The 11,147-nt window shown below is 37.5% G+C and overlaps 1 protein-coding gene across 1 annotated transcript; it reads left to right on the top strand.

The window, feature by feature from the left end:
* Positions 1-209: 209 nt before the first annotated feature.
* On the top strand, positions 210-11,079 carry LOC126801754 (K(+) efflux antiporter 2, chloroplastic-like). The gene is made up of 21 exons (XM_050529211.1): positions 210-421; positions 668-2,416; positions 2,898-3,069; positions 3,160-3,250; positions 3,600-3,736; positions 3,849-3,908; positions 4,003-4,122; positions 5,102-5,170; positions 5,597-5,662; positions 6,233-6,322; positions 6,707-6,811; positions 6,890-7,018; positions 7,196-7,405; positions 7,830-7,979; positions 8,341-8,394; positions 8,491-8,549; positions 9,119-9,185; positions 9,291-9,467; positions 9,706-9,762; positions 10,457-10,531; positions 10,654-11,079. Exons 2-21 carry the CDS (start codon positions 759-761, stop codon positions 10,774-10,776), a joined length of 3,669 nt encoding a protein of 1,222 aa, XP_050385168.1. The 5' UTR covers positions 210-421; positions 668-758; the 3' UTR covers positions 10,777-11,079.
* The last annotated feature ends 68 nt before the right edge of the window (positions 11,080-11,147 follow it).

Below are 11,147 nucleotides of genomic sequence, written 5' to 3'. Positions count from 1 at the left end.
CTAGGCAAAGCCAAAAAGAAGTTATTAGCCATGACGGATTCCTTTTGGATCTCAGTGAGGGATGTGGTAGGCGTGTGTGAAATTCTGGATATAAAATAGGAAGAACCCTGCAAGTAGAAATTCTGGATTTTCTTAACAAAAATGAAAATATAAAATGAGAAAGAGAATATTCTTTGTTTATATCATTTTGGCGTTAAAACGGACGAGGCTAGTAGGAAAACAAAGAATGCCATTTTGGTAACATCTCCCCATTTCCCAAGCACAGAGAGAATTGAGTCAATTAGTACTAGAGTACCAGAGACTTGAGCTCCAACTCATATTCTCAGACCCCAAACTGATATCTCTGAAACGACGGCGTTCATTCAGTCGTTTTTCTTTCAAAAACTCCGCCTTTGGATTGCTCAGCTGTTCAGTTTGATCGGTTAGTCCGCCTCTCATTAACCCATTTACATTCACTCTTCATGGGTTTTTGTATTTGTTCATCGATATTGATTGGTATACAGATAATGGGTTTGAGTTAATATTCATTTTTTGTGTGGGAATTTGTTAAAGTTTGAATCTCTGTTTGAGTTGATTGATGTGTTTAGTGTTAGAGATGAAAAGGTTGAATCTTTGATTGGTTTTTGAGTTGGTTTAGTGTTTTGACTGTTGGGTTTTGTTTGAGCAGGTGGGTTGTGTTGAGTGGTAGGAAATGGGAGTGTGGAAAATGTGGTGCTGATTGAGGGTGGAGGTGGTTTAAGTGGTTTTGTTAATCAAGTATGGATCTTGCGTGTGGGTTTGGGCAGCCGAATGTGTTGTGTGGAGGTGAAGGGGGGAGTTCTAGGAAGCTGAATGGAGTCGATAAGCATATTTTGTTTGGGAGTAGAGATGGTGGTAGGTGTAGCTTTCGGGGGTCGAGAGTGGTTGTGAAGTCGTGTTTGGGGAAGAAGGTGCAGAGGAGTGTGTGTTTTAATGATTGTAGGGTTTCATGTTTGGCGTATAGAGAGAATGCTGACGATCGGTGCTGGAGTTTGAATCTGAAAACACCTTTGTTTCGCAGCTCTGGTAATGTTCTTAAGGGGTTGAGAATGGTTTGGTGGTCACGGTGTCAGAGTAATGACTCATTAGCATATGTCAATGGGAATGGTCGGAATGTAGAATACGTAGAAGGCCATGACAAGAGCTCAGGGGTTGGGTCTATCCATGATGATGAGTCGAGTGGTTCCAGAGAAGAAGATGGTGACAAAGAAAAAACAGATGAATCAGAAGCACCTACTGTGGATGAATTGAGGGAGTTTCTGCTGAATGCTAGGAAAGAATTGGAAGTTGCACGCTGTAATAGTACCATGTTCGAAGAAAAGGCTCAGAAAATCTCAGAAGCTGCGATTTCCCTGCAGGATGAAGCAGCAACTGCTTGGAACGATGTTAATTCAACCCTTGATATTATCCAAGAGATTGTGAATGAAGAGGGGATTGCCAAAGAAGCTGTTCAGAAAGCAACAATGACTCTTTCATTAGCAGAGGCAAGACTTCAGGTGGGAGTAGAATCTTTGGAGGTTGCAAAAAAAGGCACTAGTTCGCTGGATGCTTCACGAGAAAGTGACGATGAACATGATTCTGAAGACGACGAAAAATTACTTTCGATTGCACAAGAAGAAATTCGTGAATGCCGGGCGAACTTGGCCAGCTGTGAGTTAGAATTAAGGCGCTTACAAAGTAAAAAGGATGAGTTGCAGAAGGAAGTAGACAGGTTAAATGTGGTTGCAGAAAAAGCACAGCTGGATTCTTTGAAAGCAGAGGAGGATGTAACAAATATAATGCTATTAGCAGAGCAAGCTGTTGCCTTTGAAATTGAGGCTGCACAACGTGTAAACGATGCAGAGATTGCATTACAAAGAGCAGATAAATTTTTATCCAATTCAATTGTTGATACTACAGAAAACGACCTGGGACCGGTGTCAAATGATGATGCTGCTATCGAGGAGGACGAGAAGGAAGGAACCTCTGCTACAGAAAAGGACAAAGATCTGCTAATTGATGGTGATATTTCTGCTATCAATCCTTTACCAGTGATCCCTTCGGACAGAATCACTCTGTGTGTTGAAGAAACAAGCCAAACTGCTGATGTAGGTGATCACGAGAATGGAAAGATAGGCACAGATTCTCTTAAAGAAGCTGAAGTAGAGACCGAAAAGTCAACGAATGTGGTTCAAACTAAAAAGCAGGAAACTCAGAAGGAATTGAGTAGGGAAAGTGCACCCTTAAGTACTCCCAAGACAATAGTCAAGAAATCTTCTCGTTTTCTCCCTGCATCTTTCTTCTCTTTTCCTGAAGATGGGACTGAATTCACACCAACATCAGTGTTCCAGGGTCTGTTGGATTATGCAAGTAAGCAATGGCCAAAGTTGGTTGTTGGGATATTCCTATGTGGCATAGGGTACGTATAATTTTTTCTTATCCCTTCATTTAATTTACTGCTCAGATTTTATAAGGTGTCTTTCAGCTATATTGAGTATTTGGTCTGTGGGTGCATAATCAGTGTCATGACATGTCTGGAATCCTGGCCGGGGGGGGGGGGGGGGGGGTGATCTCTGATGAAAACCGGTCCACACACTGTAGATCTACTTAGTTTTATAAGAGAGATAATCTGTGTGTGTACAGTATATCAGGGTTTAGATACATTAAATTAGATACATGCGATTATGAAATTTCCAAACTTTTGACCATGCATATTTCTCCCTCATCAAGCACAAATTGCCTAGCAAATACATTATTGCCATGATTTTTTTTATTTCACTATAACTCTTCTTTGTTTCATCAGATAGCTCTCTATATTTGGGCTTTCTGTTATTATTAAATAATTATGTGGTGTGAAGATTTGTCTTTCTTTGATCTCAAGTTGGTGGGATTTATCACAGGCTCACCTTTTACACTAATCGGGCAGACAGAGCCACTCAACTGATACAACAGCCAGATGCCATTACAACTAGGTTTGAAGAAGTTTCATCAACTGCTATGCCTCTAGTTCAACAATTACGCAAAATTCCTAAGAGAATTAAAAGCTTAATTGATATGCTGCCTCATCAAGAGGTATGTGGCTATACACCTTAACATAAATGTGCTTTTTCATGAGTCTATTATTGGTCCTTTCTACTTGCTTGACCTGATCTCTTCCTTCAGGTGAATGAGGAGGAAGCTTCCCTCTTTGACATGTTATGGTTATTGCTAGCAAGTGTGATATTTGTGCCTATATTCACGAAGATTCCTGGAGGTAACTGGCTCTGTATTTCTATATCTACTTTCACACTCGGTCTTCTTTCTTTTACAGGATTTTAGTCCATTAGTCTATGAAGTACATGGTTGATCCATATTCCTAAGAAGTCTGTTATAGATTAGCTGTTAAATCATCGTATCTTTCACTTTCTGGTCATCTTCCATTTGTTACTATAATCTACACCTATACTCATCCAATCTTTATTGTACATAAACCTGGGCCACTAACTTATGCTTTGAAAACCTTATGGATTTCCAGCACCATCTCTTGCAGCCAAAATATTGCTGTGTCTAGTAATAATGGTGTCACTCACTAATGGGTGCCTTCTCTGCGCTGCTATCTGTAGGTAGTCCTGTTCTTGGGTACTTGGCAGCTGGTATCTTAATTGGACCTTATGGCCTCTCAATTATTACTCATGTACATGGAACAAAAGCAATTGCTGAATTTGGAGTTGTTTTCTTATTGTTCAACATTGGCCTTGAGGTGAGTCTATCAAATGAAAATTTCTAGACCAATCACTCATTTATCTTCACCATGCTGAAATTTTATGTGAATAACAACAGAAAATTAACAGGAATTTGGTTTGAATTTTTAGCTTTCTGTTGAAAGGTTGAGTTCCATGAAGAAATATGTATTTGGATTAGGCTCTGCTCAGGTGATTTTCTGTTCTGTTGGGCCACAACAAAACTTTTCATCCGCTATTGGTAAATAAGATTTTACAAGATTCTTAATATATATAACAAATGCAGGTTTTGATTACAGCTGTTGTAATTGGCTTGGCTGCTCATTTTGTTTGTGGGCTGCCTGGCCCTGCTGCAATTGTGATTGGCAATGGTCTAGCTTTATCATCCACTGCAGTTGTGCTGCAGGTAATAGTTATAAGCAGTACTAGTATATACTTTTTTGTGCATAGGCATCTTCAATTCGATTGTTTGATAATTTAAAGCTTAAATAAGCAGCTTCACAGACAGAAAGTTGGGCATCTTTAATTGTATCTCTTAATTATCTTACAAGTTACAACATACATCTTCACTGTGACCCTTGTAATATATATTTAGAAAGACTAAAGTGGTTAAAGACTGGGACAAATCCCCTTCTTGAAGCCAGATCAGTAATTACCAGTTAGCCCATCATTCTAAGGATGGATTATTCAGGAATCTTTTATAGCAGTTATGGTCAAAAGGGATAGTTTCAATGCTATGCTAAACAGACATAGCATGTAATGGATGGACAACTAAGATATCTAGGCGTTGCCTGGCTTGAGTCTGTTAAAGTAGCATTACAGTACAAAACCAGTTGGCGAGGGCCAGAATAGTTATATGTTGAGACACAACTGCAAGTAATAACCTGAAATTCTTATGTCCTCACGTTGCGTCATCACATGTGGCTGGATTGGATTCAGCCAATAATGTGGATCGATTTATTTGGTACATGGGCCTAGGTTGGCCAAATAGGGCCGACACAGATAAATTACCTGATTTCAATATTGAAGTTGTAGACAGTCAATGGACAAATCCAACTGCTTTATAGTCACACTGCATAATGGATTACTTGGAATGGTTGGATGGACTAGGTTTTTCAATGCTCCTATGGCAATTTTTTTTTCTGGGATTTTTGGGTTGAGAGTTTTTCATTGGTGAATGTGGATTTTAGTAAAAAAATATAATCTGCCACCTTGTTTTTTTAGTCTGTTAGGATGCTTAGTAACAGTGAGAAGTACTTTTCTTTCTTAAAGCTCTATGTATGGAAAGATTGGCGAATATGGTAGCCTTCTAATGGACATGTATGGAATTTTTTTTATCTTCATCTTTTTGACAGAGAAGCTAATTTTCATGACTTAATTTTCAGGTCTTGCAAGAGCGGGGTGAGAGCACATCACGTCATGGTCGTGCAACCTTTTCTGTTTTACTTTTCCAGGTTTCCAGGCTATTCTGACATTCCATCATGTATTGAGTATGACAGATTAATATATTGCAATCTGGATTCTGTTTTGTTAAATATAGTAAGGGCCTTTACCATGATTTGAATGTCAAGCTAAGAGTTTGGATCATCTTTCATTTATTCAACTGAATTGTCAGGCTGAGATTGCTATGACTTTGTGTCCTTGCATATATATATATATATATATTGTTAGAAAAGCAAGTATTGTCTATACAGTATACATAGTTCCTTTGAAAAATATTCTACCTTTTGTGCTGGTAAATCAGCAAATAGATGTCAATATGTTTGAATAACATGTGGTTAAGAGATTAATTTGTAGTTAACTTCGGGTTTGCACTTTTCTATTTTATGCCTGTCTTGGACCTAAATTGGTACTTTCCTGATCGTTTAATTAATTTTCAGGATTTGGCTGTTGTGGTTTTGCTAATACTTATACCTCTTGTTTCACCAAATTCTTCCAAAGGAGGGGTAATATTTCTTACACTTTCCTGTAACCTTTTTCAATCTTCAGATACTTTTGTTTGGAATGTCGAATGGCCGAATGAAACACACGCGCGCGCACACACACACACACACACACACACACTCCCTCTCTCTCTCTCTCTCTCTCTCACACACACACACACACACACACATGAGCTTTCAGTTTCATTTTGTTTAATTTAAATTCAGATGTGGACATATTGATTACTAGATGTGAATGGTACACAAATAGCATGGACTGACCACATATATATTCTGGGTAACCAACCAATGGCTGATAATAGTATATTTTTGTTTCTTTAAATTTTGATCTATCTTGACTAGTGCTGCTAACTTGGTAATAACTTACTCATATATGATTCGTCCTCTCCCGAAAGCAGAATGCTTATGATCCCGGAGAACAGAGATGAATGCTCTCTCATTTTGATTGATTTCTTACTATCTCACACAGTAATTAAATAAAACATGATAAGTAAATAAATCAAGAAATACTATGAACTCTCTTGCTGCATGTTCTTCGGGACATACTGAATAACTTCGTCTGTTACATTTCAGATTGGCTTCCAAGCTATCGCTGAAGCTCTTGGACTTGCTGCTGTAAAGGCAGCAGTTGCTATTACAGCCATTATTGCTGGTGGTCGCTTGGTAAGCCTTGTTCAATAACGACGTTGAATAGGTAGACGACTAATGCATGTTTTTAGACCTTCAATGTTGTACTTGCAAATCTATTTGTATCGGTCAAAATGTTACCCATGTTTGGCATGATTAAGAAACTCCTTTTAGTGTGAAGAAGTGAGAAAAATATTGGGACAATGTATGTATTTTCATAACGATTTTTATTCTAGTGTGATGCTTCTCTTAGAATGAAGTAGCTAGGAGGAAATAAAACGTATCTGTTTTACTTTACTGCTTGTTAAAACAATTTTGGAATGCGTGTATTCTGCGAGCTCTTCTTTTGATCTTCGCATGTTTTTCTATAAGAGTCAAAATTGTGTCTTAAACCTAAACTCGTTTGGTGTGGTTTTGCAGTTGCTTCGACCAATTTATAGGCAAATTGCAGAAAATCAAAATGCAGAAATATTTTCTGCCAATACATTGCTTGTTATTCTGGGAACAAGTCTTCTCACTGCCAGGGTAGGTTCTGCACTATTTGCTTGACAAATTTAATTTTTTAGTGGTTTACTGCTCTTGATCTTTTCCTCTATCAAACAGGCTGGACTATCCATGGCATTGGGAGCATTTTTGGCTGGTTTGCTTCTTGCAGAAACTGAATTTTCATTGCAGGTTGAGTCAGACATTGCTCCATATCGTGGCCTTCTATTGGGTCTATTTTTCATGACGGTATGTACTTAAACTTGTAGTTTCTTTTCTTTCACATCCATCCATTAAATATTGATATCAATTACCATCAACAGTCTTAAAAAAGTTCAATTTATAGTAATAAACGAGTTCTTGACTTGGACATGCAGTCAACTGTCAGCCTATTGATTCTTACATGTTATCTTTGTTGGTTTTCAGGTTGGAATGTCTATTGACCCAAAACTTCTTGTTTCAAACTTCCCCGTTGTAGTTGGATCATTAGGACTCCTACTTGTTGGAAAAACCTTATTGCTTGCTTTGATTGGCAAACTATCTGGCATTTCAATTATATCGGCAATAAGAGTTGGTCTTCTTCTTGCTCCTGGTGGAGAATTTGCATTTGTTGCTTTTGGTGAAGCTGTTAATCAGGTTTGCTTCTTTATCAACTACTATGTTGGAAAATTGCTTGAATTTTTATAATATTATCAGCTATACAGTCTCTCTCTCTCTCTCTCTCTCTCTATATATATATATATATATTAATTATTATTCGTCTGGCCTCTTCACTTCCTTAATGCATTTGATATTCTTTTTGGTTCAAAAGAATTTTCTCACAGTTGTCAAACAATAAAGGAGCAGGTTCTGCTCTGCTAAATTAAGTAGACAGGGTAAAGGCAATAGTAAATGGTTTAATTATTTATTAACTATCAGATCTCTATAATAGTGCTAATATATATTGATCATCTGCTTTGCTGAGTTGGTGCATCTGCAGCTTTATACCATCTCAGCTGGTCTTGGATGTTTGATGGATTACCATACTCATTTCTGTCATACCATTTTCTGTCATCTTTAGGGAATAATGTCTCCTCAACTATCTTCTTTGCTCTTTCTTGTCGTGGGAATTTCAATGGCCCTCACACCATGGCTAGGTGCTGGAGGACAATTACTTGCATCTCGTTTTGAGCTGCATGATGTTCGTAGTCTACTACCTGATGAGAGTGAGGTAAAAATGACTGACGGAGAATGCATGATTGTTATTCGTAATTTTTCTGTTATGACAAATGGTTGATATGTACTGTTTTACCCAAAAATTCTTCAAGTGCGAATCTATGGAATCATGGTGAAAATTTTGCAGGTATATATATATATATATATATATATATATTTCAAAAGAAAATTTGGTTGGTATATCATGGTCCATAAATTTAGCCGTCCACAATGGTATCTTTAATTATTATATTCAATTTATATAGGTCAGTTTGTAAGACTGGATACAGACTTGTTTGTGCTTGCTGATCCTATATTTTCTGGGAATTATTAATTACTGATACTTTTGGGTTCGCATGGCTTGATAATATTTCCAGACAGATGATTTACAAGATCATATAATCATCTGCGGATTCGGACGAGTTGGCCAGGTTGTGAAATAGCTCATTGTACAAATTGTTTTATATTCATAGTTGCACCTACTGATGTATTTTTAACAATTTGTGGTGTTCCCATTGTCTCTGCAGATAATCGCACAGCTTCTTTCGGAGCGCCTAATTCCATTTGTAGCCCTTGATGTGAGGAGGTAATTAGTACTTCTACAGTTCTGCCATCATAGTTCATGTTGGTGATAGACTGATAGGTTACTCCCCTCAGTCTCCTGTATCTCTGTTTTTGTTGTTGTTGCTGTGGTTGTTGTAAAAAGCTCGTGTAGTTTGTCTAGCTAGTATGAATGCCTGAAAATGGGTCTTGCATTTAGTAATTCCTCTTAGTCATCACCAGGAATATGATGATTATTGGAAGTTATTAATTAAATTATTAATGATTATCAATATCATAATAAGGCTGTTCATAAGATAGCTAAATTTGCTCCATCTTGTTTGTAAATGGATACTGAGCCATTTTGACTGTCTTTCAGTATTGAAGTTGTTTGTATTCCAAACTCTTTCTTTTGCCTAGATCTGAGCAAGATTTTACCACTAATTTTAACCTTAATTTTGGAAGTTGTCCAAAATTTATTGAAGTTTTTTTTGCTCAAGAAAAAAAAATAGCCAAGAAATTCTCTGGATAAATAAGGTTTACAACATTGTTTACAATATGTTTCTGGTATATATTGAAAAATAATAACTACCTATCATGTGTTATATTTGTCAGTGATAGAGTGACAGTTGGACGTTCCCTGGACCTTCCAGTTTATTTTGGAGATGCTGGTAGTCGAGAGGTATGTATAATGAGTATAAACTACTTTAGAACTTACATGTAGCCATGCTGGTTTATGATCTGAACATGCTGATTTATGATCTGACATGCTTTTTACTCTGAGTAGGTGCTCCACAAAGTTGGTGCTCACAGAGCATGTGCTGCAGCAATAACTTTAGATTCGCCTGGTGCAAATTATAGAACTGTTTGGGCTTTGAGCAAGTATTTCCCCAATGTGAAAACTTTTGTCCGTGCTCATGATGTTGACCATGGTCTCAATTTAGAGAAGGCTGGGGCCACAGCGGTAATGCTCCTATACCTTTCCTTATTATACTACCTGTTATTGCAACTGTCAGAAGTAACCCAGTAAATGTAATGCAATATTTATTGGGTTATGTTTAAAACTGCATTCTTCCTTTACTTAACAAAAGTAAATCCACTAATGACATTCAGTGACTTACAGATTGGAATGCTTATCTTGTCTTCTTATTATCTCTTTCATAGCATACCTGAGAATTTGCAAAATTTTGAGAAACTTACAGGTTGTCCCAGAGACCTTGGAACCGAGTCTACAGTTGGCAGCTGCTGTTCTTGCTCAGGTAAATGGTTTATCATCACTTTCTGGTACAAGTCGTAAAAAAACATACCTGTTTGCTGTAGCTTATATTGTAACTTGATGGAGATGCTGGTTTACAACTCTCTTTAATGTGTTATGTTTCTTGTGACTCTTGTCGCAAGTGCTGGATACGTCTCATGTTCCTTATAGTCATGTGTACCTGTCCTGGACTGTACATATAATGATAATTTCTCGTATTTGTTATAGAAGTTCCATTCCTACTCTTGATCATTTCTGTTCAGTCTAACATCTTTTGAGTCCCACCAAAGTTAACGTGACATTGCAGTTGGGCCTTAGTGTATTGTACTGTGGGTGCAGCTACTCTTAATCCGTAATGAAATGTCAATATACACTATGGCCCAACTGAAATGTCACATAAACTTTTAATCCGTACTGTTCCTACCCAGAGTCCTGGTTTTATGACTTTCCAATTTCATTACACAAGTAATATGGTATCATTCAAAATATTGAGTCTGAATGGGAGTAAGTGTGGTCTTATTCAATTAATCTGAAACTTGCGTATGATTCTGATTGTTCAGCATCATAGTCAAAACTGATTCAATAGCTTTTGAACATTCTCCTTTATTTCAACTTGAGATTGCAGTTTCAGTTTGTAGTCAATTTCTCCCGGAGATGATGGTAATACGGTTTCTATGGTTAACTTTGTCCTCTTTCAGGCTAAACTACCGACATCAGAGATTGCAGCAGCCATCAATGAGTATAGGTCCCGGCATCTTGCAGAGCTAACTGAGGTACTCCCTGTGTGGCTTTAGTATCACTTATTTTTCTTATCTTCTCACTATATACTGCCTTCTTTATCTCCCTTATGCTTCAGATTTGAGTTGGGGTCCTAAACTTATGTTTCTGCATGCAGTTATGTGAAACCAGTGGAAGCTCTCTTGGCTACGGATTTTCGCGAATGATGATCAAACCTAAAGGTCCGGCTTCAGATTCCACTGATGATAACCAATTCACCGAAGGAACTCTGGCAATATAAAAGATGCCGGATGACACAGTAAAGGATGAAAGGGAAACTGTAGAAACAGCTCACGAACTGTATAGCAGATTACTTCTTCAATTTTGGACCCAAATGAAAGGAAAGATATTATCTTCCATTGGGTAACTTGTACAGAAAAAAAAATCTGGAGAAATCAATGGAAAACACTTGTTTCACAACTTTTTCAGTTGGAAGAACGTTTTTTGAACCATGTCTAAAGGTGGCTGAAGACTCCAAAACAGAAGTCTTCTAACATTTTTTGTTTTCGGGCTAATTTTGGCTCTAAGATGAAGGAAAGATTCGAATTTCACAAAATTTTACCTCATCAGATCAGAGTCTGCTTCAATTGCAATGAAAATAATCGTTTCCAA

The sequence above is a fragment of the Argentina anserina genome, chromosome 7, assembly GCF_933775445.1.
Source record: "Argentina anserina chromosome 7, drPotAnse1.1, whole genome shotgun sequence".
NCBI classification, from domain to species: Eukaryota; Viridiplantae; Streptophyta; class Magnoliopsida; order Rosales; family Rosaceae; genus Argentina; species Argentina anserina.
This window is presented reverse-complemented; position numbering and strand designations above follow the sequence as displayed.

Excerpts from the sequence above, each read along its gene's own strand:
- LOC126801754 (XM_050529211.1), top strand. The coding sequence starts at position 759 with ATGGATCTTGCGTGTGGGTTTGGGCAGCCGAATGTGTTGTGTGGAGGT. Across the intron at positions 7,019-7,195 it reads TGGGTCTATTTTTCATGACG|GTTGGAATGTCTATTGACCC; the intron begins GTATGTACTTAA and ends GTTGGTTTTCAG. Across the intron at positions 8,395-8,490 it reads GATTCGGACGAGTTGGCCAG|ATAATCGCACAGCTTCTTTC; the intron begins GTTGTGAAATAG and ends TTGTCTCTGCAG.